General features: G+C 34.3%; 1 protein-coding gene across 8 annotated transcripts in view; it reads right to left on the bottom strand.

Moving 5' to 3' along the window:
* LCORL (ligand dependent nuclear receptor corepressor like) overlaps nt 1-27,923 on the bottom strand; it is a 152,421-nt gene that overhangs the window by 105,783 nt on the left and 18,715 nt on the right. For 6 of the 8 annotated variants that reach the window (XM_070613090.1, XM_070613096.1, XM_070613092.1 and 3 more), the window contains exon 2: nt 7,957-8,022. In XM_070613090.1, coding sequence (XP_070469191.1) covers nt 7,957-8,022 — 66 coding nt within the window. Of the gene's footprint in view, nt 1-2,848; nt 2,911-7,956; nt 8,023-27,923 lie in introns of those variants that run through there. The other 2 variants (XM_070613091.1, XM_070613093.1) reach the window with 1 other exon arrangement.

Below are 27,923 nucleotides of genomic sequence, written 5' to 3'. Positions count from 1 at the left end.
TGGCCCCCACCAGTCATTATTTTTTAAAGTCTGTACCATCACACATGTATTTAATAAGGTTTGTTTGCAGAAGACAGATAATTTTAATATCTGCTTAAGAAAACTGGTCACTTTTTGTAAACAACTTGACAAAAGAAAAAGTTTAAGCAATCTATCCAATTAAAAACCTAGAACTGTAGCTATGTAGGTTTATATTTATTTTAGCCTTTTACCCCATCACTAGAACAGAATCATACATTCACAGTCCTGAATGCAGGGTCATGCAGGGTCTCTTACTAGGGAGGTAGAGCTTGTTGAGCAATGGAATGATTATGGGAGAAGCGGCAGTATACCATTCCAAGCTGAGGCTTTAAAAGGCATGGTGAGTTCCTCCAGTTCCCTTAACTTCTACTATCCAGCATGGGAAGAACTTGCCCCTTACAGCCAGCACTCTTTCAGTGTGGGACCTGGAGTCATGAGGAGATGTGATCCTCAACCACAGCCTGGAGTCCAGTATCAGATCACCCATAAGCATGCACTAGATTGAAGAGCTGTTTGTTACACTCCAAGATTGTAGCAAAAACTTAACTCATATGCCAAATATCATATAATTTTGATAGGTCAAGGAAATCTTGCTGCTTTTTTATTATGACTTTATGAATAGAGAATATGAAAGGAATCTAGCATTGGGATTTATGAAAAACAGCTGGTAGGCCTGGAAAAAGGGTACTTTTTAAAATGGTGGTAAGGTTTCATGAGGTTTCAATGATAAATATGTTGACTCAAGGGACAACAACTTTGAATTAATTAAAACAAGTACCAGTTATAAGATAAAATTGGGCATGTTGAGATTATCATCACTTATTTTATTTATTTCAGAAGTTCTCTAAGGAAATGTTAATTAAAATAAATACCTACATAGTTAAATAAATGGCAGTAAATAATCAATCATTATATAAATGCCATTAAATTTTGCTGCATTCAAAATTTATGATTTCATTTACAAATATTTAATAATTACTCTTTCTATGGCAATTTTTTATTTTGACTCCAAATAAATGATGGTGGGAACAATTTTTTATATATGGGAAAACAGATTTTTAAAAATCAACTCTTGGGCAGATTTCTCCCTCTGTCCAGGTTATCACTTCATGTCATAAAAATTAAACAAATGCTACACCAAAATACATTCATTTTCTCTCTCAAACAAAATTTGACAATGAATCAGATATTTCTCTTTAAAATAAGCTCTCTCATTTTGAAATTTTAAAACATGAGTATAAGCTCAAAAAGGGTCAAGTTATATACCTAATAGAAATAGCATTATTTTTTTTTTTAAAGATTGGCACCTGCGCTAACATCTGTTGCCAATCTTTTTTTTTTCCTTCTCCCCAAAGCCCCCCAGTACATAGTTGTATATTCTAATTGTGAGAGCCTCTGGTTGTAGAAATAGCATTAGTAATAAAAGGAAATGGCATAAGGAAAACTGATAGTAAACGACTGTCAACGACCAACCTTTCCACCATTGATATATATTCTTGTGGTCAAAGTCTAGCTCCAAATATTTTACGTAATCTATCTTAGAAAAATAACAGATTTTGAAATTAGAGAGCCTTGGTATTGAACCATGGGCTTTCCACATACTAGATGTGGCCTTGGGCAAGTAAAGTTCTCTGAACTTCAATTTCCTCATCTGTAAAATGAGGATAATAATAACTGCATCTTAAGGCTGCAGTAAAAATTAAATTAAAAAACATAGGCAAAACATCTAACAAGTCCAATAGACGTTACTTTCATTTTCTTCTAAATAATCACACTCCTTTTGATTGTTTTTATTCTCTTCAATACCCTTTAATAATAGGAAATAAAGTTGGAGTTTCCAAAGACAAAGCCCAATGAAAAGTGAAAAAAAGAGAATATTGAACCAGATGGTTCATGAAAGTCATGAAAAAGTAGTTATAACTATGTTGATTTTGAAGAAAGATACCCAACAGTGGGCAATGTTATTCAAAACATAATTTTCCATTATGAAACTACATATTAACTATATAGGAAAAGTACAAAGGAGAAAAGAAAAACTATTTGTAATCTCATCATTCAGAGATAATGATTAACATTTTGCACCATATCCTTCCAGTTTATATTCTATGCCCTTTTAAAAGCTAGTATCACCTGATTCTTTATAGATCAATAAAACTGATAAACCTCTAGCCAAGCTAAGCAAAAAAAAAAAAAGAAGGAGAAAAAGTAAATTTCTAATATCAGACATGAAAGATGGGCCATCACCACTGATCCTATGAACATTACAAAGACAATAAAAGAATATTAGGAACAACATTAGTTGCCTACAAATTTGATAACTTCAGATGAAATGGATGAATTCCTTGAAAGACACATCTACCAAATCTCACACAAGAAAAAAGTAGATCACCATAATAGGACTATATCTAATAATTAAATTAAATCAGTAATTAATCACTTTCCAAAACAGAAAGCGCCAGCCCAGATCGTTTCTCAACAATTTGGTCCAGGAAACTGAAGCATAGGAAATACGTCCTCACTCATTCTACGGTTCCATCATTACCCAAATACCAAAACCTGCCTCAACAGACACCTCACCCAAGAAGATTTGCAGATAGCAAATAAGCATATGAAAAGATGTTCAATATCATATGTTATTAAAGAACTGCAAATTAAGACAATGAGATACCACTAAATACCTATTAGAATGGTTAAAGTCCAAAACACTGACCATATCGAAAGCTGGTGAGGTTGTGAAGCAACAGGAACTTAAATAAACTGCTGGTGGAAATGCAAAATACAGTAATCCCCCCTTATCTGTGATTTCACTTTCCATAGTTTCATTTACCTGTGGTCAACCGTGTCCAGAGGCAGATGATCCTCCTCATGACATATTGTCAGAAAGTTAATAGTAGCCTAACATTACGTCACAATAGTCATTCACTTCACTTCATCTCATCACATAGGCATTTTATCACCTCACATCATCCCAAGAAGGGTGAGAAAAGCACAATAAGATATTTTGAGAGAGACCACATTCACGTAACTTTTATTACAGTATATTGTTATAACTTTTCTATTTTATTAGTAATTGTTAGTCTCTCACTAATTTATAAGTTAAACTTTATCAGAGGTATGTATAGGAAAAAACACAGTACAGATAGGGCTTGGTACTATCCGCAGTTTCAGGCATCCACTGAGGGTCTTAGAATGTAGCCCCCATGGATAAGGGGAGACTACTGTAGTACAGCCACTTGTGAAAACAGTCTGGCAGTTTCTTACAAAGCTAAACACAGTCCTTCCATATAATTGCTCCTAGGTATTTACCCAAATGAGTTGAAAATTTATGTCCATGCAAAAACTTGCACACAAATGTTTATACCAGTTCTATTCATAATTGTCAAAACTGGGAAGTGACCTAGGTGTCTTTCAAATAGGTAAATGGATAAGCAAACAGTGGTACATACATACAAGGCAGTATTATTCAAAAATAAAAAGAAGTGAGCTGTGAAGCCATGAAAAGACTTAAAGGAACTTTAAATGCATACTGCTCAGTGAAAGAAGTGAGTCTAAAAAAGCTACACACTGTATGGTTCCAATTATATGACATTCTAGAAAAGAAACAACTACAGAGATGGTAAAAAGATCAGTGTTTGACATGGGTTGGAGATATGGGAGAAGGGTGAAAAGGTGGAATACAGAGGATTTTTAGGGCAGTAAAGCTATTGAGTACGATACTGTAATGGCAGACACATGACACTGTGCATTTGGCAAAACCCATATAACTGCACAACACACAGTGACCCTAACGTAAACTATGGGCTTTAGTTAATAATGTATCAATATTGGTTCATCAATTGTAGCAAATGTACCACAACCACCAAAGATGTTAACATAGGGGAACCTAAAGGAGGGAGAAAGATGGGGTATATGGGAACTCTCTGCACTTTCTACTCCATTTTTCTGTAAATTTAAAACTGCTCTAAAACATACTATTCATTTAAAAAATTTAGGATATTACATACATGCTTATTTATCACAAATATTTTCCATTCTCAAATATACTTCTAAATCAATTTTTAATAGATAAACATAATCCATAATTTATTTAATCAGTGTCCTATTGCTGGATATTCAGCCTGTTTCTCTAATCTTGGTATTATAAACACCATGATGAATAGACTTGGATATGTATTTGTGTACACACTGATAGGAGCTAATATACTTTTTACATAACTAACTCTAAAATAGTACTAGATTCTCTCGTTTTAATATAAATAATCATGAATTCATATTAGAAAACTAGACTTCCGAGTTAATCCTAGGCTGTGAGTTCCTAGTAGGAAGAGATCCTACTTAGTCATTTTTCTTTCCTCATTGCTAACCACAGTACCTAACACAAAATAAGCATTCAAAACATTTCATCCAATAAATCTAATTAAAAAGTAGTTTTGTTGTCTCCATCATCATAATGTTAACAGTTGAAAAAAGCATATTAAGCCAAAAGTATTAAATTTCAGTCAGGGATCACCAAATCTTTTCTGCAAACAGCCAGACAGTAAATATTTCAGGTTCTGCAGACCATGCGGTCTCTGTCACAACCATTCAACTCTACTGCTGTAATACAAAAGCAGCCATAGACAATATATCAACAAATGAGGGGCTGTTTCCAATAAAACTTTATTAACCAATTAAATTTGAACTTCATGTAATTTTCATATACCACGAAATATTAATCTTCTTTTGATTTTTCCCAACTATTTAAAAGTGTAAAAACCATTCTTAGCTCACAGGCCATTCAAAAACAGTCAACGAGCTAGATTTGGCCCATATGCTACAGCTTGCAGAACTCTGATACAGTCAGGGTAAGTAAATCAGATGATCCAATGGATGAAAGAAATTGGCTTACCAATATAAGACATGAGGAAAGAATGACTAAAGTGGAAAAGAAGAGCGACTTTTTGCTCAAAAGTCCCATGATAGCAGGAAAAGTGAGTTTTGAGGAGATGGAGAAGGAACAGAGGCATGCATACAGTATGGGGAACTTTTCTAGGAATACATAAAAATTCAAAGTTTATGACATTCAAAGCTTCTCTGGACTTCACTCCAAAAAGAAATAACAGTTTCCTCAAAAGGACAAAAGCTCCTGAGAACAGACCAAAGAAGACAAAAAGCTAGGACTTTTTTTTTTGTTTTTGACTTGTTTTGTTTCCAACAAATTGAAAATTAGCAGCACTCACAAGCTTCTTTCAAAACCACTCAATCTGGAGGTGGTTCTGAATCAAATTCAAGAACTAAAATACAAACCTCTCAAAACACTGACATATACGACACAAAGTCTTAAATTTAAAAACACACTGTGTACCAAATTTGATTTTCAGAGTAGCAGGATGAAAGTGAGAATGTCTTTTTCCACAGAAACAGCAGCAGTTTTGCAAACTGAAACAAGTCTATTTAACATAAATGTAGCTAAAATACTATGCATTTAATTTTATAATAAAAAATAATTTAGAGTAATATACAAGAATCCTTTGCTATCCAATTTATTTGGTTCCTGAGTTTTGGTGAATAAAAGGGTTCAGTTTTCCAATGATTTATCTAAAAACATAGACTAATCCATTTGATTCTTATACACAGATTTGTATAGGGAAAAATAATTACATTTGTAGTCCTAGCATCTATCTATCACACCACTTTTAACAACGGTAACGACAAAGAAAGGAGACTCATTTAGAAGAGGATGAGAAAGAAACTGGAGATGTCTATAATGGATAGCTTCTACGTGCCTTTTCAAAAGGCTCTACACATTGATTGCCCCGGTTTAATTTTCTTTCAAAGCGTATGGCTGTCTTCATCCTTGCACAAATACAGATTTATTATTATAAGATCATCATTCTTAAGCCTACAACTTTGATTAGAAGCTGCTTTAATTAAAAAAAAACAGGAAAAAGGTGAAAGAATTTACCTAAGAAACCTGGATAAAAGTGAAAAAATTCAGAGTAAAAAAGATCAATGAAGTAAATATGTGCCTACATTTGAGAAAAAGTTCCAAAGCTTAGCTAATTTTATAACTTCCGCCACCCAAAAAAAGTACAAAAGAGGACATAAAGTACAAGATCTACCTGAATTAAAGGAATAAATGGAATAAGATATATAGCAATGAAGTATTTAATTAATTAATTAAATTAATTATAATAGATCCACCATGAAATACTGTGCAGCCATTAAGAATGATGATCTAGAACTTCATATACCCAAACAATACACTAGTGAACAAACACACAGGAGGCACAAAAACTATACTGTACTTACTGTAAACACTACTTTAATAATAGAATAAATACATACAAACATACATTTTCCATTTATATAAAAACGTTAACAGCAGTTATCTGTGGGTCATGGGACCAGGGGTAATTTTTTTCTTTCTGGCTTATCTGTAGTTTTTAATTTCCTAAAATGAACATGCGTTACTTGTATACTAGTCTAAAAATAAAATACAAGCATTTATTTCCTTAGAACATTCTACCCTTTGTATAAAAACAACTAATTTCTGAAGGAACATAAATATATGCATACATACATATATAACTATATAAATAAATAAATGAAAGTAGGAGAAGCAAGAGGTCGAGTCACAAATTGCAACTCGGGTTATGAGAAGGCAGTTAGTATAATGCTGACTTCAGGTATGAATGAGGACAGCTGGTTAAGAATGCAAGGCTGAAGAAAAATAAAGCATAGGCTAAATTCTTGTTTCTTTAGATTCTTCCTTTGTTCATTTGTAAGCTCAGATAAATTGGTGAAACTACAATCAGCCAGTATTGCTTATAAATATATCAAGTAAAAATATTTACTTCAGTATTAAACTATGGTAACTGAGAAATGATTAATGATTAAAGAGATGATACAGAAAAAAAATCTTAGCCATAAGAATGATAAAACACTAGAACAGGCACATTTGGAGTCTCCTTAAAGTCATGTTCTACATGGATATCATTTATCTGATTGAAGACGGATGGCTGGGACAAATGATCTTTCACAGATACTTTCAGCTCTATGATTTATAACTCACCTATCCTGCTCAACATTAATAAAGAATGAGTAGAAAACTTCTGACTAGTCCCACCATCACTACCACTCCCTCAACTCAAAAGACTTATTTTAGAGAAGAGAGAAGGACCTTTAGAGACACCTTGGGTCTCAGCAGAATGGAAGGTATCAGAGTAGAACAGAAGGTAACAGAGTTAGCACATTAAAACTGACCAGATACAAGATTCAGAAATAATTCAATCGAAATGAAAGCAGAAAATCCATACTAACGCTACCCATTTTGTTAATGAACTGTACTATAAAATGTTAGATGTCTACAAAAATGTTCTCTCTTAGTGCTCTACATTTCCAAGCAAGCAATAAAACTAAACTATGGTATCACAGCAATTATATCATAGATCAAAATCTTCCACCAAGATTTATGCTAGAGCGTTTAGAAGAGGAAGTTATAACAAATAACAGTATTATACATAGATATAAAACTCTGAACGCAGATGGTGGGATTTCTCAGAGTGACAATGTGAGAAACTGTATCATGAGCAAGAGGAGATACTCATTTAATCAAACCTCTTTAAATCCTCATTTTTTAAGTCAAGACACGTAAGGTATAAAATAACAAGAATCAAACTTCACCATTGAGCCAAAAACAAGCTTCATTTTCAACTTTGATAAGTCTACTAAAATTTATTTTAAAGACTATGATAACATTACATAATAACAGGAATAATATTTGGATTTTATTTATTCATTTAAAAATATTTTCTAATTAAACAAGATCACAAATTCATGTTTAATATAAAGTTAGTGTAGAACAACCATTTTTCATTTGTTAAATTAACAAATTTAAATTTGTTAAATGTAAATTAACATTTTACATTTGTTAAAATTTTAAAAAAACATTACCTTCAAATAAACTGAGGTCTCTTCGTAGCCGTGGTCCATAAAGCCCTTCTAAAATACTCTCAAAACCTGTGTTATTAAAAAGAGAAGAGTATATTAACCACTAGAAAAGCTTAATTTTACAATAATCAAAAACCAGGAACTCTATATGAATCAGAAAATTATAAATTTAACATACTTTGAGGTGTCAATATACACAGAGTACACATGTACTGACTATCAGAAATTACACCATTGTAAAGAAATTAAAATAGTCGAATGTAAATATTCAGTACTAACACAAGCATACACCTCTGTCATTTAGAAATATTCCCAGGTCAAAATATTATGGGCAGATTTCTTCTGTAATCATTTGGTAGAGAAGGAAAGAATAATTAGAAAAGATTTGTATTACAACCCTGTTTATATTCATTACAAAAAATGTTAACTTAAAAAAAAGTATCATCTTTACCCTCAACTAGAAAAATGAATAAATGAGTGTTAATGGGGAGAAAGTCTTGCTGCGAAAAGTATACAGTATAACATTTAGACCTACTTGTAAAAATTAAAACACAACAATTTGTTCATGGCTATGGACTTCCTTGTTTTAACGGAAAAAATTACTGAAAATCTTAAGTTAATAAAACTCTACTTCCTGAATTTATGGAGTGTTCTACTTTCTGGATATACTAATTTTAAGATTTTACAATTTTCATTTTGAAGTCTGCATCATATTCAATTTTAAGTAGTTTATTAATAAACTACAAGGCATCCAAAGGAAAATACCCAGGATAGCAAAATAAGGGGGAAACCAAGAAAAATTAATTTAAGGATGCTTAAATTAGGGATGAAAATAAAACAAATGTAGCATGACAGACCTGAAAAATGATAGTGGTATTTTTTTTGTGAAATAGTAGAAATACTTCTAGAAAAGTATTTCAGGGGCTGGCCTAATGGTGTAGTGGTAAGTTCACGTGCTCTGCTTCGGTGGCCTGGGTTTCGAAGGTTCAGATCCCGAGTGTGGACCCATCACCGCTTATCAAGCCATGCTGTGGCAGGCATGCAACGTATAAAATAGAGGAAGATGTGCATGGATGTTAGCTCAGGGCCAATCTTCCTCAGCAAAAAGAGGAGATTGGTGGTGGATGTTAGCTTAGGGCTAAGCTTCCTCACCAAAAAAAAAAAAAAGGAATGAAAAAAAGAAAATCATAAAATGCTTAAAAAAAATTTTAACATCTCTGAAATCAAGATACATATTAAAGTCAATAGTGTGCCATAGTAAAAAAGTAGCAACATTTTTTCATTTAGTAGAAGAAGAAATGATGCATCTTACAAACTGATGATGTCTTAGATTTAACAAAATAAGGTGGTTATCGTGGTACTGGGTACATATGTACTTAATAAAATCTTCCTGAAATGATTTAGTACTAGTTTCCATGAGTGGAAATTTCAGGCAGAAAAGTGAATGAACTACCACCAAAAAGAGTGCTTTCAAGAATGCTACAGAAAAGATTTTCATACTGGGTAAAGTCTCAGATTGAATGAGCCCAAACTCTCTTTCTATTACTAAGATAATCTAATTCTCTTTTGCTGTGATCAATGTGCTCCTAAAATATTATTACAAGTAATTATTTTAGGATGTTATTCTGTGGAATATGAGTCAAAATGTATAGCCTTTCCTTTATATAAGCCTACCAAATTTAAACAACGCACATTTTCTAGATTAAAGCCTGTAAAGAAGAGAGCAAACACGGACTTATACTTTTTGTTCCATTAGGTTTCTCAACTCCTCAATAGGTAACACCAAGGTCTTACATATAGCCCGTTAAGATTTATTCATAGTGGATACTGTTGGTGTTACTGTAAATGGTATCTTTACTTCAAAGTTTTGTTTCTTGTAGGTTTATAGAAACACAATTGATGTTTGTATCTTGACTTTATATCTAGCAGTCAATTGCTAAACTCTCTAATTATAATAATTTATCTGGAAATTCTCTATATACATAAATATATCATCTACAGATAATGGCAGTTTGGGTTTTTTTCTTCCTTTCCAATCCTTATTGCTTTCTTTTTTCCTGTTCTTGCCTTACTGCCTTGGCTAGGACTTCCATTATGATGTTGAAAATTAGTGATGATAGTGGACATCCTTGACTTACACCCAATCTAAATGGGAAAGCATTCAAAGTTTCATCATTAAATATAATGTCTGCTATATTTTAAAAAATAAATACCACTTATCGCATTAAGGAAGTTCCTTATATATCTAGCTTACTAGGGAGTTTTGCCTACCACGAATGGATATTGAATTTTATCAAATTTATTTTGAATCTATTGAAATGACCATGTCATTTTTCTTTCTTAAATCTTAATATGGTGAATTACACCCAAGGTTAAACCGATCGTCTTCCATTCCTGGGAAAACCCAACATTATCATGAAGTTTTCTTGCTGGGTTTACCTGTCCTGATGGTATCTTTAAAATTTCTGCATCTATGTTCAACACTGAGACTGGTCTGCAAATTTCCTTTGTCAAGTTTTGATATAAATGTTATGCTACCCTCATAAAATGAGTGGAATTGTTTTCTTTTTCTACTCTCTGGGAAAAAAATTAGAAAATTTAGTAAGCCTTGCTTGAATATTTAGTAGAACATGCCAGGATGCCAACTGGGAATAAAGTTGATTCTAAAGTTTTATTACTGATCAAACTTATTTAACTGTCATAGAACTACTCAGGGTATTTAATTTCTTATGTTATAGTTTCCCAGGAACTCACCCATTTAAACTATATTTTCTAATTTATTTGCATAAAATGCTTTTATCTATCTAATGTCAACCACATCAGCAGCCATGTCCTTTTTGCTTTTCATTCCTCACTTTGGTTATTTACGTTTTCTTTTTTCCCTCAATCAACCACATTAGAAGTTTCTCTCTCTCTTTTTTTCACATTTAAAAAGAATTTTTTTTGATTCCTTGATTTTCTCTATTTTATGTTTGTTTTCTTATCTATTAATTTCTGCTTCTGCTTTTATTTCTTCTTGCCCGCTATTCTGAGTTTATTTTGCTCTTATTTTAACTTCTTGAAATGGACGTTTAGCTCATTAACTTTGAGCCTTTCTTCTTTTCTAACATATGCATTTAAAGCTATCAATTTCCATCTAAATACTCTTTTAAGCTGCATTCAACAACTTTTGACGTCATATTTATTTATCATTCAGTCAAAATATTTCCTAATTTCCATTATGACTTCTTTTTGGATTCAGGGTTTTTAGAAGCATATTTCTTAATTTCCAAATATATGGGGATAGCCTACCCTTTTAATAGATTTCCAACTCACTGAGGCTCTGTTCACTTTTTTCCTCAGTTTTTTTTCTATCTGTTTTTCATTTGGGGTAATTTCTGTTCTCTTTTTCAAATTCACTTACCTTTTCTTTTGCACTGCCCAGTTTGCAGTTAAGAAATTATACAAGTTTAAAATATACAATTTGGAGAGTTGTGACATATGCATATACCCATAAAACCAATAGCACAATCAAGGTAACAAACATTTCCAACACTCCCAAAGTATCCTCACACTCATTTTTTTTTTTTGAGGAAGACTAGCCCTGAGCTAACATCTGCTGCCAATCCTCCTCTTTTTGCTGAGGAAGACTGGCACTGTACTAACATCTGTGCCCACCTTCCTCTATTTTATGTGGGATGCCTGCCACAGCATGGCTTGACAAGCAGTGCGTACCCAGGATCTGAACTGGCAAACTCCAGGCCAACGAAGGAGAACGTGTAAACTTAACCACTGTACCACCAGGCTGGAACCCCCTGACACACACACTCGTTTTTAATTCATCTCTTCCTCCACTCACAACTCTAGGCAAACACTAATATACTTCTGGTCTCTCTCAATTAGTTTACATTTTCTAGAATTTCACTAAAATAGAATCTTACAGTACACAATTTGTTTTCGTTTTTCCCTGACCTTTTTCACTCAGAAGAATGATTCTGAGATTCATCTATACTGTTGCCTGTATCATTACTTTGTCATTTTATTTCCCAGTATATTTCATTGTATGGATACACTACAATTTTTTATCCATTTAGATGTTGGTGGAGGGGCCAGCCCAGTGGCACAGTGATTAAGTTCGCACGTTCTGCTTTGGCGGCCAAGGGTTCGCTGGTTTGGATCCCAGGTGTGGACATGGCACCGCTTGGCACACCATGCTGTGGTATGCATCCAACATATAAAGTAGAGGAAGATGGGCATGGATGTTAGCTCAGGGCCAGTCTTCCTCAGCAAAAAGAGGAGGACTGGCAGCAGTTAGCTCAGGGCTAATCTTTCTCAAAAAAAAAAAAAACAGATGGTGGATATATGTTTTGAGTTTTCTTGTGTAAATAATTAACAGTGAAATGGCTGGGTTTTATGGTAGGTTTAAATTTAGCTTTTTAAGAAATTAAACTGTTTTCAAAAGTTACTCTATCATTTTTACATTCTTGCCAGCCATGTACGAAAGGTATAGTGGCTTCACACCCCAAACATGACTTGGTATGGTCAATTAATTGTGTGTGTTTCTTTTGTTTACCTTTTCTTTTTTCTTTTTAACCATTCTAATAGCTAAAAAACCTTTCTGATGTTATCATATCTCATGTGGTCTTAATATGCATTTCCCTGATGATTAGTGATGCTGATCATTTTTTCCTGTGCTCACTGTCTGTTATATATATAAATATGTATATATAGATATATATATTATATATATATATCTCTGTCTATTCAAATCTTTTGTACAATTCTTAATTAGGTTGTTTAACCTCTTTTTTTTTTCTCCCCAAAACCTCAGTACATAGTTGTATATCCTAGTTGTAGGTCATTCTAGTTCCTCTATGTGGGATGCCGCCACAGCAGGGCTTGATGGGCAGTGTATAGGTCTGTGCCCAGGATCTGAACGAGCAAACTCCCGGGTACCAAAGTGGAGTGCACAAACTTATCCACTCGGCCATGGGGCCAGCCCGTTTGACCTCTTATCATTGAGTGGTAAGAGCTTTTCTGGTTTATTTTTAAATATATTCTGTATACAATTCTTTTATATGATATATATGTTGTGAATATTTCCTCCCAGTCTGTGTCCTGCCTTTTTGTTTTCTTAACAGTATCTTTCAAAAAACATAAGCTAATTTTGATGAAGATCAATGTCTTCATTTTTTTTTCATTTATGGTGGTTGTTTTTGTGCTTTAAGAAACTTTTTTCTACCCCAAGGCTCCAAAGGTTTTCTCTTAGAAGCTTTAGAGACTTAAGTTTTACATTTAGATCTACGGCCCATTTTGATTATTTTTTCTGAATAGTGTGTTAGGGTTGATGTTAATTTTTTTCTATAATGATATCTATTTGATCCAGCACCATCTGATGAACCATTTGTTTCCTTTCTATATTCTCTATTTCCCTCTTTAAGATGTTCATGTTATTCTTTTAGTCTCTGAGTATACTGAGAAATTTTTAATAGCAGTTTTAACATCCTTATCTCCTAAGTCTATTATCTCTGGTTCTAATTCTATTGACTGATACTTCTCCTGATTATGAGCTACATTTTCTTGCTTTTCTGCATGTCTAGTAATTTTATTTGGATGCCAGACATTATAAATTTTACATTGTGAGTGCTGAACACTTTTTTCCTTTAAAGAGTGTCATACTTAGTTTATTCAGGAAGTTAAGTTACCTGAAGATCATTTTGAAGATTTTAAAAAAGGTTTTTAGGGCAGACGCAGAAAAGCCTTTCCACTACTAAGGTAGCTTTCTTGGATGTCCACTGAATCTTGTAATCCCTGACTGCTCTTACACTAGTTGGTGGGAACCTGAATGAGTCCTAGCCATGTATGAGTTCTGAAAACTGTCTGGATTATAGCTCAAGTAACTGTCTTTTCTAAAGGAGTTATTTATCAGGCCTTGTGGAATATCACCCTACATATGCATGGACTGATTTTCAGCCAAACATTCAAGGGCACACACGAAGCTGGTTTCTTGTGCTCTTTCTCGCTGTAGCTCCCCCCTCTCTGGTACTATGCTGCCACAAATTCCAGACACTTAAAACACCCTGAATACTGATCTCTGTCTTCCCAAGTCAGTAAGACTACTGGGCTTTTTTTGGGTCCCTCCTGCCAATGCTACAGTCCGGAAATTACCTCCAGGCAAAAAGTTGCCGTGAATATAGAGCCTATATCATTAGTTTCCTTTTTCTCAGGGACCACAGTCTTGTGCTGCCTCTTTTCCAATAACTAAAATTTCTTTTAAATATACAGTCCAGTTTCCTAGCTGTCTACAACTCAGGATAAGCCCAAAGTCTCTTAACTTTCTCATGGTCAGAGTTGGAAGTTCATCCTCAAGCTTGTTAATTTTAGTAATAGTAATTTTATTTATACAAGTTTTATGTTCTTTGTCAAATATTTACCATCTTTTTAATAGCTCCCCACTCCTTGTAGATATTTAGGTCTGTCATTTCTTTAAATATGGTAAGTAGTCATTTTAAAAATCAGTTATCTGACAATTCCAATATCTTACATTGTATGGGTCTGTTCTGCTGTCTGATGGTTCTTGCTCATCTTGCCTTGTTTCTTTGTTCAGTACTTACTAGCTTCTGCCCTCAAAAGATTAAAAATTCCCTAAGGCTTAGGATGGATGTGTTCTCTCCCAGAAATGCTTATTATTTGCTTCCAGAAGGCACCTAAAGGCACTATCAGTTAGAAATCATCTTGTGGCAGACAGAATAACAAATGGCCCCACAGAGAGGTCCATGTTGTAATATCTAGTACCCATGAATAAATTATGTTACATGGCAAGAAGGAATTAAGGTTGCTAATCAGTTAACTTTAAAATAAGATTATCCTAGTGGACCCAAAACAATCACAAGGATCTTTAAATTGGGGAGAGAGAGACAGAAGAGTCAGAACAAGAGATGGTATCTTGAGAAAGACTCAACTGGTCATTGCTGGCTTTGAAGATGGAAGATGTCCACAAACCATGGAATGCTGGCAGCCTCCAAAAGTCAGGGAATGCAAGAAAATGAATTCTCCCCTAAGCCTTCATACTGGAACACAGCCCTGCCAACAACTTGATTTTAGCCCACTGAGGCTCATTTCAGACTTCTGACCTCTAGAACTGTAAGATAACAAATTAACATTGTCTTAAACCACTAAATCTGTGTTGTTAGTTCATTACAACAGCAATAGGAAACTAATACACACTTGTCTTAGTCCATTTGGGCTGTTATAACAAAATACCAGAGAGAGGGTGGCTTATAAACAACAAACATTAAGAGGAAGAGTTCTAGAGGCTGGAAGGCCAAGATTAGGTGCCAGCATGGTCAGATTCTGGTGAAGGTTTTCTTCTGAGTTATAGAATGCCAACTTCTCCCTGTGTCCTCACTTAATGGAAGGGAGAGTTAGCTCTCTGGGCCTCTTTTATAAGGGTACTAATCCCATTCATGAGGGCTCCACTCTCATGACCTAATCATCCTCCTGAAGGCACTACCTCCTAATACCATCACTCTGGGCATTAGGTTTTCAACATACCAATTTTGGGGAGATGCAAACATTCAGACCATAGAAACACTTCAAACCAATTTCATGGCCTGAGGTTCCTTGATTGACTCAAGTTACGGATCTGCTAGAGGGCCGGTGTGTAACAAATTCAATCTCAGATATTTTGCTCCCTTTATTTGTTTCCTTTTCCTGTTCTGATCATCAGGCAACCTCCCAGGACTGCACGGAGGAAGGATGATTGGGTCTGGTTGCTTTACCTTGAAGGCATGGCCTTCTGAAGTCCCAGCTTACTGTGGAGAAGATCTTGTATAGAATCTTTACCCTGGACAAGGCCTAGGGCTTGAATTCTGATCCTCTTGCCTAGTCAGCCAGAAAAGCACAAATATATGTTATTAACAAACGACGTCAGGCTTAAGCAGCTTTTTACCACCTATTTTTTACGTACTTCTAACATTAGCTTGGGTATTCCCAACTGTCTTTTCAGTTCTTTTTAATTATTTCTTAAATTCAGGATTTTTCATTGTTTTCAGCAGAAAGACTGATCTAGATTACTTAGATCACCCTTATCAAAGACCAAAATTCCTAGTCCATTCAGTTTGACTATAACATAGAGTTCATGCATATAAATACAGTTTATCCTTTTCTCTATTTAGAGCTGTGTGACTTCTCACTTTTTTTGTTATTACAAACAGGGCTGCATTAAAAATCTCCATAAATTGTGACAAATTCAAAGAAATGAGGGAAAGATTTGAATAGATACATCACCAAAAAAAGAAGGATGGCAAATAAGCACATGAAAAGGTGTTCAAGATCATTTATCATTGATATGCAAATTAACATCCCAATGAAACATCACTACACACCTATTAGAATGGCTAAAAAGAAAATGCTAATACCACATGCTGGTAAGGATGCACAGCAACTGAATTTCTCATAAATTAGCTGCTAGGAATGCCAAATGGACAACAACTTTGGAAAACAGTATGACAATTTCCAATAAGTTAAACACACACTACCACATGATGCAACAATCCTACTCCTAGATATTTATCCAACATAAATGAAAACTATAGTTATACAAAAACCTGTACACAAGTGTTTAGAGTTTCATTCACAATTACCCAAAATTCAAAACAACCCAACGTCCTTCAACAGTTGAATGGATAAACCAACCATGGGACAACAGAATACCACACAGCAAAAGGAACAAATTACTGATACATGCAACAACATGGATATATTCCAAATGCATATTGTATAGTGAAGCAAGCCAGACTTAAAAGTACATACTGTATGATTCCACTTATATGACATGAGGGAAAAAGCAAAACTACAGGATCAAAAAACAGATCAATGGTTGTTAGTGCCTGGGTGTAGGTAAGGAGATAACTATCAAGGAGCACAAAAGAACTTTTAGGGATGACAGAACTGTTCTATATCTTTTTTTTTTTTTGAGGAAGATTAGCCCTGAGCTAACATCTGCTGTCAATCCCCCTCTTTTTGCTGAGGAAGACTGGCCCTCAGCTCACATCCATGCCCACCTTCCTCTACTTTATATGTGGGACACCTACCACAGCATGGGGTGCCAAGCGGTGCCATGCCCGCACTCAGGATCAGAACCAGCGAACTCCGGGCCACCGAAGCAGAACACGTGCACTTAACCGCTGCACCACCAGGCAGGCCTCCTGTTCTATATCTTACTGTTGAGAAGCTGGTTATCCAACTGCTTGTATGTCAGAACTCATAGACCTATACTTTGTAAATTATACCTTAATAAACTTCACCAAAATTTTTCTTGTAAATATGGCATAAGAGATGGTTTCTGAAGCAGAGAAAAGTGAAAGTCATTATTGATGTGGGTTCAGTGAGTCGAGGAGTCGAAAGAAAGATTTCTTGGACACCGAGGGTCTGGCAGTAGTGCTCTTCTACTCAGACAACAGCATGGAGTAGCATAGAGACAGGACCCATGGGCAGTAAGAGCTGCAGCTTGGGGACAGGATCCATGGGCAGTGAGAGCTGCAGGCATGGGGACAGGACCCATGGGCAGTAAGAGCTGCAATGTGTTGAGGGTTGGAGCTAAATTTATAAGGCATAGGTATGTGAGTTATTTCTTTACAAGACAAAGGAAAGATCATGAAAAAAATCGTTAAAATGGTATCAGTGTAGGTGGGGTCTGGTTACTGGGGTCCTATAACTTTGGAGAGAAATCAGGTCAGATCAGGTCAGGATGTCCTAAGCTTCCCAGAGGATGTTATAGGTCAGTACGTAGGGCAGGAGGCCTTGGACTTCTCTCTTTGGGGCAGGGGCAGCCTTGATCCTCACTAATTATTGAGAACTAAATCAACTGTCAGGCTAGACACCTTGATGGGTTATCCGTAACAATAAAGTCAACTACAAATGATGTCAGGGTTTAGGGTAAAGATGCAAGACTGAAAATTAGCTGTCAAAATCATCAGTGAATGTGGAAAGGTAACTTAGCTTTCCGCATGCTCATGGCATACTAAAAATCCTATGATCCTCTAAAATAAAGAGCCTTTTGTACAGGGGTAAAACAATGATTTAAAAGCAAAAGCTTTCACATAGAAAAACTGTCTTAAAAAAAAAAAGCTTTTGAGACTAAATGGAAGAGAAGGCAAATATAAGGACAATGTGATATATTCATATGTATATGAGACTTTATAGATTTCATCCGATGACCCTACTCCCTTCCCTGATAGGTGAAATCAACTTCTATATGTATAGGCAGAAATTAAAGAAAAACTAGAAAAAATACTATTTTAAAAAATGAAAGATTAATGATTTATTTAAGCTTACTCTACTTTACTCAGCCAAACCTTTCACCACTAGTTAATCCTCTACTCTAGGGAGGTGTTCTTATCCTGTTTCAACTCTATTTCAAAAATATTCTGTTCATTCCTTTTTCTTTGCCTTTACAGGCCTCTACTCCTTGTTCTTCTTTATCCCTTCTTTTGCCTAACTCAAAACCTAGGTCTCCTAAGAAAGTACTCCTAATTGAACCATTCTTCATTAATATCTGTTTGTCTTTAAATGCCTGCTGCACATATCTTACCAGACAATTTAAGTATCTATACTATATCAATGAAGTCTTTCCAACTCCAAGTGTAGCTTAATTCAACTGAGTTCAAAAAACTAGGGTTCTGGTAATTACACCTTTCAAATTTGAATATTTGAAATCAGAATTATCTCTATTGTTTCCATAAGCCATAAAGTGGCATTCTAGTATTTAGCATCTAAACCAATCCCATGATAACTTCATATTGCTGGATAGGTTAACCAACCCCAAACCAAATAAAAACCAAACTAAAAAACCCACCTCTTTTTAGAAGATGCATCTAGATCTTGGGTTTGGAAAATACAGTCACCAAATCTATTACAAATAGACAAGAAGAAGAATGTGTCTTTGTCTCTTTCCCAGGACAAAAGACTAGCCCTGGGCAAACTTGAAGTCTTCCTCAACAACAACAACAAAATCACATTTTCCTTTCTTATGTTCTTTTTGGCCCATTAATACCATTTCTGAAGGCCTAAACTTATGCTGAATCTAATCTCTCTACCTCCTAGTTAAAAAGAAGTATATCTGAATTTAAGCTTACAGAAGTGAAGCATATCAAGTGATGGTGAGATACAGGGAGTAGTGGGTAACTAAAATAGAGCAGAGGTAAAACTTGCTGATGATAAATAACCATACTATAAACTTGAGGGTAGGTACCATACTAAGGCTTTCTGCATTCCCTACTCCACTTATTGTAATGCTAATTATTAAAGTTGACCTGATGGCTACAAATTTAATACTATATTTTTATAATGAAAATGTATCTGATACAATGCTTTTTTACTGTTAATTTACCTTCCGACAGATTCTTAAGTTGCTAGATTCAATTCTATGTTTTAAAATCTGATTAAATGTATGCAATTATCATTCAAGTAGCAAATCTGACAACAGTGACCTACATAACATATAAATTGTCTTTTCTTAAGGTCACAATTATTTAATGAAGTGCTTTTTCAGTAAGTACAGATATTAAACCCATTTAAATATATCTTTATTTCCATGATGGTAAAACCATGCACCACACTCAATATAAAACTATACCAAAGAAAATTGTAACTTATACAAAATTTCAATACTCTGTATCTGCTTGAATCTTGCTATTAAACACTGACTCTTGAATTTAAATGCAATACATATTAAGGCAAAAGGCAAGAATTCAGACTTTCAGGTTGGAGGAGTCAAGAAAACATGGTGTCAGGGAAGATTTTCCAGAAATGATGACACCCAAACTGAGTCTTAATGGAAGAATGAGTTAGGCAAAACAAGGAAGAATACATTACACATTTAGAAAAGGAGAGCAGCACGCATAAAAACATAGGGGAAAGAGGGCTTAATATGCTGAAGAATAGCACCATCCAACAGAACTTTGTGTAATGACAGAAAGGTTCTGTATCTGTGCTGTTCAATATAGGAAGTGAGGGACTGATTTAAAAATTTTATTTAGTTTTAATTAAATTAAATTTAAACACTCATGTCTAGAAATTGAAAAAGTATGGCAAAAATAAAGAATGTGATGTGAAGAAAGGGAATATAAAAGAATGGAGAGATGTACACCACATGGATCCTGAAGAGCCTAGATTGTCTTGCCAAATAGTTAATTTTTACCCTGAAAGCCAGAATGAGCCATGGTAGGCCTTTACGTAGTTGAGAGACAGGATTAGCTTTGCATTCAGAAAAGATCACTCAAGCAGCAAGTGGCAGAGACTAAAATGGGAAAAGAATAAAGATAGAATGGTTAGAAAACTTGCAGAAATACAGCAGAGAAAAAAACCAGAACATAAATTTAGGCAATAGAAGTTTACCTAAGAGAAGGAGGATGGCTTTGAGTGATATAATACAGTTAAATGGAAATAATAATTAAATGGTGACACAGTTTCATAATTTTAAGGCGGGAGTGAGAAGAGTAAAGATTTCTGGCTTGAGAAATTGAGCGAATAAACATTCACTGAGACAGGAAATCCATGAAGTGGTTTTTTTTGTTTTGTTTTGTTTTATATGATTGGTAGATATAAAAGGAGTTTACTTTTGGATATGCTAAGTCAGATATGTGGGCATAAATTAAACAAAACCATCAGGAGGTAGAAACACTGACTTCGAGGTCATTAGTATACAGATGGAACATGTCTCACTTTCTAATAATTAAAACAGGTTTTCATCAAGTATCAGAATCAAAATATTTTAAAATTACCATTTAAAAGTTTTTTCCTATTTTAACTGCTAATATTGTAATGATACTATTGTTTCTTACTACAAATGTTCAGCATTTCACTACATAATAGAAGAAAAGTCAATATGTCATCTGGTACCACGCTACCCTCTAGCCCCCACTCCTGCCAAGTCTTAAACCCTAAAAAATGCCACATTGTATCCCTCCTCAGGCATTCACACAAAGCTGTTCCTTCAGCCTACAATACATTCCAATCCCCATTCCCATCCCCAAAACAAGTCTGGGTAACTCCTACTCATTCTTAAAATCTTGGTTCTTAAATTTAAATTCTTAAAATCTTGGTTTTAAGAATCACTGAAACTGTAAAACTAGAAGAAAACAAAGAGAAAAAGCTCCTTGACATTGGTCTTGGAAATGATTTTTTTGGATATGATACCAAAAACACAGGCAACAAAATAAAAATAAACATGTGGTGGGATTACATTAAAATAAAAAGCTTCTGCATGGCAAAGAAAATAATCAACAAAATGAAAAGGCAACCTATGGAAAATATTTGCAAATCATGTATCTGATAAGGGGTTAATATCCAAAATATATAAAGAACTCACACAACTCAAGAGCAAAAAACAATCTGACTAAAAAATGGGCAGAGGAACTGAATAAACATTTTTCCAAAAAAGACATCCAAAAGGTCAAAAGGTACATGAAAAGGTGCTCAATATCACTAATCAGGGAAATGCAAATAAAAACCACAATGGGATATCACCTCACACCTGTTGGGATGGCTGTCATCAAAAAACACAAGAAATAACAAGTGTTGACAAGGACGTGAAGAAAAGGGAACTCTCATGCATTGCTGGTGGGAATTTAAATTGGTGTAGCCACTATGGTAAACACTATAAAGGTTCCTCAAAAAGTTAAATAGAGAACTACCAGCAATTCCACTTCTGGGTATATAACCAAAGTAAATGAAATTGCTATCTCAAAGAGATATATGCACCTGCATGTTTACTGCAGCATTATTTACAATAGCCAAGACACAAATAATTTAAGTGTTCACGGATGAATGAGTGGATAAAGACATGATACATATAGACAATGGAATATTATTCGGCCATGAGAAAGAAGGAAATCCTGCCATTTCTAACAACACAGATGAATCTAGAAGACATTATAAGTGTAATTAGTCAGACAGAAAAAGACAAACGCAGTATGATCTCACTTTTATGTGGAATCTAAAAGAAAAAGCCAAACTTATAGAAACAGAGAGTAGAACAGAATGGTGGTTACCAGGGGCTGGAGGGTAGTGGAGATGGGGAGATGCTAGTCAAAGAGCATAAGATGAATAAGCCCTGGGGAGCTAATGTACAGCATGGTGACTCTAGTTAGTAATATTGTGTTATGTACTTGAAATTTGCTAGGAGAGCAGATTTTAAGCTTTCTCATCACACAAAAAAAGGTAACTATGTGAGGTGACAGATGTATTCATTAACCTGATTGTGGTAATCACCACACAAAGTAAACATATGTCAAATCATCACAACATATACTTTAAATATATACAATTTTATTTGTCAATTATACCTCAATAAAGCTGGAGGAAAAGAAGAATCACTGCCTCAATTTAAAGCTCCATCTAATCAAACCTAGCTTTAGACTAGATTACACCCATTGCTACATGCTTTATATTATATGATACCCTGTATTATTCCCTTTGGAGCACTTATCACAATTCTAATTAATCATGTAATTTTTTTAATGTCTCTTTCCAACTAATCAATTATTCATTTAACAAATATTTGCATGTCTACCAGGTGTTCTAGAAGCTGGGGATATACTGGTAAGTAAGAACAGACAAGAGTTCTGCCCTAACTTAAACTGGGGGAACGGGAGTGATGGGGGAAAAAATCACATAAATAAATCTTTATTTGATATTTTTATTTCACAAATGCCACAAAATTTTCTAAGCTTCAAGAAGAAAGGGACCATGTCATCTTGCTTGTTATGCTAGCCCTAGTGTCTGGCCCATGTATGGCACTCAAACACTTGTTGAATAAATGAGGAAAAATTTCACTGAGACCAAAGACATTCAGTCTCAAAACAACTTTTAGAACACAGCCTAATTTCTAAGTTAAAAACTGCCTGTTATTAATAATTATCTTTCTTCACATCAAGTATCTTTCTGAAATTCACAGCCATTTATTTATTTGCATCCTACCCTGTTCTAAGAAGAAAGACCCAGATTTGTGTCTTGCTTAGTTTAGAGCTTTTTCTATTTCTTAGAATCTAAGCAACCACTGCCTCTTTCTTAAGAGTTTCTTACTTGCTATTCTGTTCCTTCTGTAAGCATATGGCAGACATATTTTCTACTATGACTTAAGAATTGTGGTGCCTTTATTAATAAAGGTGTCTCTATTACAAGGTCCTTAAATCTCCCTAATCCCCAAACTCCTCATGACAAAGAAGTGTCCAGCTCAAAAACGTCAATAGTGCCAAGGTTGGTTCAAAACTCAGCATTAAGGAAACTGGGTCAACATATGTGAATAGATACCAAAAGAGAAAACCCAACAGAATACCTTAATTATCCACCTCTTTCTCTAATTTACACTTACGCAACAAATGGAAACCAAACTAGTCATAAGGAATTACTGAGGAATAGACACGTGCACAAGATAAATTGCTGCCCTGTTTAAGACTTAAACACAGCTGATTTGATATCAGAATAATTATTTCACCATATTAAAACACTTCTTATTCATTGTTGGGGAAATTGTTCTCATCCTCTCCGAAATAAAACACTTCTTATTCATTGTTGGGGAAATTGTTCTCATCCTCTCCTTAAGAGCTATTAGCATTCCCTGATTTTTATATCTAAAATGAGTCTGTTTTGATCTCTCATAAAATATAGAATGATCATGGATATGGAGTTAAGATCCACGCTGCAGTCCCAGATTTGCTGTCATACCAGCTATGTGATCTTGGACAAATGAAACAACAACTTTGAACTACTAATTAATTCTTCTATAAGATCTGGAATATTATCAACACTTCATACATTGAAGATTTAATTATTGTATTCAAACATTTAATGAAACACATATATTCCAGAAGCAATTAATTTACATGGAATTTCTTAGTAAACTGTAAAGCAATACAAATGCTAAATGTTATCAGAAACTAGAAACATACAATTCAGGTATGTGAACTAGATTTTACTCCTACCTGAGTACACAGGCACAAATTCAGGAAACACATTCTGATCAGGCTGTGTCCATAATATTTCTCTTTATCTTTTAATAAGTTTGTAAGTTAGTCTTATCAAGTTATAATACCAGAATTTCACACCTGATAGCACTGATAAGGCCTCATTTTAAGCAAACCTAATAGGTCAAACAACTAACTTTATATGCAAATAAAGACAAAATATGGGGTAATAATATGCTTTAGGAAGAAACATAATAATTTAAATAGAAAGTTTGTTAAGCATTTAAAATAATCAGAAAAACTCGAGTAACTTCTATGAAAGGTACCTAGTACATAAAGTATATCTGATTCTTTCATTGAAATAACTTGCAGAAAGTACACTATGAATGTATTATAGAAGAATGACAGTGGGAGAAAAATATAAACCTCCAAGATGGAGGAAAGGGACTAGGACCGGAAAATGATAGATGAGAATTTCAATTTCAACTGTCATGTTTTATTTCCTAAGACGGAGGGCACTTGGATATATTTTATATAACTGTGTAAATATTTTGGAGGTCTGATATAGTTCATAAATTGAAAAAAGTTTTTTAATTCCAAACAGTAAATTTGTTACCTTAAAGATTCACCTCTATTGAACATCATTATCATTCTCAGCAGTACAGAAAATGTGGAGTTTACTGGAATATCTCTCTGATTACCAAGGTTCTTATAATGGATATTGGAATCATTGTTCTAATCAACTTTCACCATTTAAAAGAGAAGACTATACTAATTCTGCTTAAAACTCATCCAAGGGTCTCTACTGCCTAAAGGATGAATTATAAATGTTCTAAGCACACACAGCCTTCCTTGATGTAGCTCGTGTCTGTTCTCCAACCTTATTGTATATCACTCCATCATGAACTATATGCCACTTATAAGAAACAACTCACCCATTGTTTACACATCTGAGCTTTTGCACATGTTGTCTATCTGAAATGCCCTTTCCCTATCTCTGTTCACCTGCCAAGTGTCCTCTCTTCCAAACTAAACTAAAATATTTTCTTCCAGCTTTACAACTAGCTGAGTAAATTAACCATATTAAGCAGCAGTTTTTTCATGTGTGAAATACACAGACCTGTTATACAAGTACCGTCTAAATCGTACCACAAAGACTTTTCCAATGTCATTTGTCACAATTCATTGTGACCAGCACCACATTCTCCAAGTTATGTTCACATCCTAATTTGACACATTTCTTTTCTTTTCTTTTCTTTTCTTTTCTTTTCTTTTCTTTTTCGGTTGAGGAAAGACAGCTAAAGTGGCCAGTGTGTTTAGCTCCTTGACAACAGGGACAACATTATTACCTTTGTATTGTCCCCAAGATGTGACATAGTGTTCACCTAATAAACGTAGTTGAATTTCATGGCTAATAGAAGATTTGGCTGAAGGGAGAGAGGGACCATCTAGACTTACAATGATTTTTCAGTAAAGAGGTAGGAGAGCTTTTAAATAAAACAAACATGACTAATATAAAAATAAGAATTTGTGGCAAATGACATGCTTTAGAGAAGACTAAAAGTCTTCAAATATTCAAAAAACATGTTTGTTAAACTCCTAATAAACATCTGCCTTAAGGTCATAGTTTAGCGGGGAAGAAAGACAAAGCAGCAGACAAGATCAATAAACATTACATAAATGCCTGAAATAAGCAATAGAGAGCTAAAGTCTAAGAGAAAGTGGGAGAAATAAGATGGTAGAACGTATACTACCATTACTATTTAACTGGGGACACGGACAGTGTTAGTAATGGGCATAGTGGTTAAAACAAATATGAAAATTTTAATTTTGGAGAAGAAAAATTCAAGATGAAAAAGGCTAAAAATGAAAAAGAAAACACTCTTCCAAATTAAAGAAATAATACTCAAGTACATATTAAGTACAAGATAAGTAACTTACAAAAGAAACCAGTTTTTAAGGTACAAAAGCACAATATACTACAAACCCTGGCTTATCTCAAGTGGCTTAACTCTCCCTGCATTCAGTGACTTAATTATGTAAGAGGACAGTTTTTAAAGCCACAAGGGGATGGGGGCAGGGATGGAGAGTCTATGTTCCTTAAAATTTCAACTTACTTTTGATACAGTTTCTCATTCATAAAATTCCTGTCTTTTGGCTATTTCCAAACCTCAAGACAAATAATATTACTTCTCACAAATAAAGTTATTAAATGTGCCATGATTTATAGAGAAAATGTCCAAAAATATCTTACACAATTGCTCTATGATAAAATGAAAGCACAGAAGGAACGACACAGATGCCTGAAAAATTAAAAAATTTTAATGTAACCTGATAATAATCCATTTTAAGGTAACTGCACATCTAACTGAAGAGAATAAAACAAAAGCAGGGAGTAACTAACTGTATCACCCAATTTCCATTAGATTTACGCTTATGTTTTATTTTTTAACAATGAAAAGGTAAATGTATTGAAAAAATTCATTCACTTAACAACTACTTAAGTACTCAGTGGGTACCAAGAAGAAAGGGAAGGAGAAAACATGGTTTTTCCTTTGTCCATAAACACACACACACAGACACACACACACCCTTTGATCTTGGTGGGAAATACAGCACAAAGGTTTATGATAGAGGAGAGAGTGATACCAGTACACACAGAAGGGTACCAAGTCCAAACTTGGAGAGGCTAAGAAGGACTTCCTGGAAAAAGTGAAGTCTAGTTAGCTAAAAAGGTTGAAATATAATCCAGGAGTTGAAACAAAATTAAAAATGTATAATGTATAAGAATGTTAAGTGCATTGTTTTAAATAACATAAACTAGAAACAACTCCAAATCTTTCAAAACAAGAATAGATGAGTAAGTTACCACATATTTACAGATTAGAATATTAGAGAGCAATGAAAATGAATAAACTGTATCTACAGGCAACCACATGAATGAATCTCACAAAAATATTGAGTTAAAGAAGCTACACACAAAGGAATAAATTCTATGTAATTCCATTTAAACAAAGTTTCCCAAAATAGGCAAAAATAATCTCAGGCGTTAAGAAGTCAGAATACTATTCAAGTTTTGGGAGGAGGTATGAGGGAACTTCTGGGTTCTATTTCTTGATCTGGTGGTGGTTACAAGAGTATACTTACTTTATTCACCAAAGTATACATTTATGATCTGTATACTTTTCTCTATGTAGCTATACTTAAAAGTTTACAAAAAGAAGGAATAGCAGCTATTGGTAACCTAGAAGGAGAAAACAAATGTGCAAAAGGCCAGAGGCACTGTGCTTTAGAATCTGAAAAGAGTGCAGTGTAACTCCTCTGTAACGTGTTAACTACAATACTCAAAATTATTGTGAGGATTAAAGGACAGAATACGTGTAAAGCACATAGCTGGCACAAGCATTGATAGGTATTCACTAAATGTCAGCTGCTATTATTACTATACTACTATTACTGTGCTACTGATGCAGCTGCTTGATGGTAGTGCCCAAGGCAGAACAACAAACAAAGGTAAAGGCAGTACAGAGGTGGCAGGTTATGCCAGGCTTTCTAAGTCATATTATGAATTCAGACTTCATTCTAATGTTGGTGCAAACCAATGAAGATGTTTATACAGAAAGTAATATGATCACATTTGAGTTTAGGAAAATTATCCAAGGAAAGAAGATGTGAAGCTAAAAAAAAAAAGAATTGTCAAGAAGACTGTCAACAAATCTTGCAGAGACGTCCAGTTCAGAGAAAGAAGAAAAAAAGCACTGATCTGAAAATCAAAACGTAACAACTTTTGAGAGAACAGCTGGCAACTTTGTAAGGGTTACACAATTAATAAGTGACACCTAGAATAAAAGGAACTCCAAATTCACAATTTACTACAAAATCTCTAATATTTTTTTATATAAGTGTAACTTTAAGCACACAAATGGCAAAAGGACAGTCTCTTCAACTACTCATTAAAATTAAACTAAAAATACTAAATATTTCACAGAAGTCTCCTGGAATCATAACAATTGTTATTACTAA

This window comes from Equus przewalskii, chromosome 3, assembly GCF_037783145.1.
Source record: "Equus przewalskii isolate Varuska chromosome 3, EquPr2, whole genome shotgun sequence".
Lineage (NCBI taxonomy): Eukaryota > Metazoa > Chordata > Mammalia > Perissodactyla > Equidae > Equus > Equus przewalskii.
This window is presented reverse-complemented; position numbering and strand designations above follow the sequence as displayed.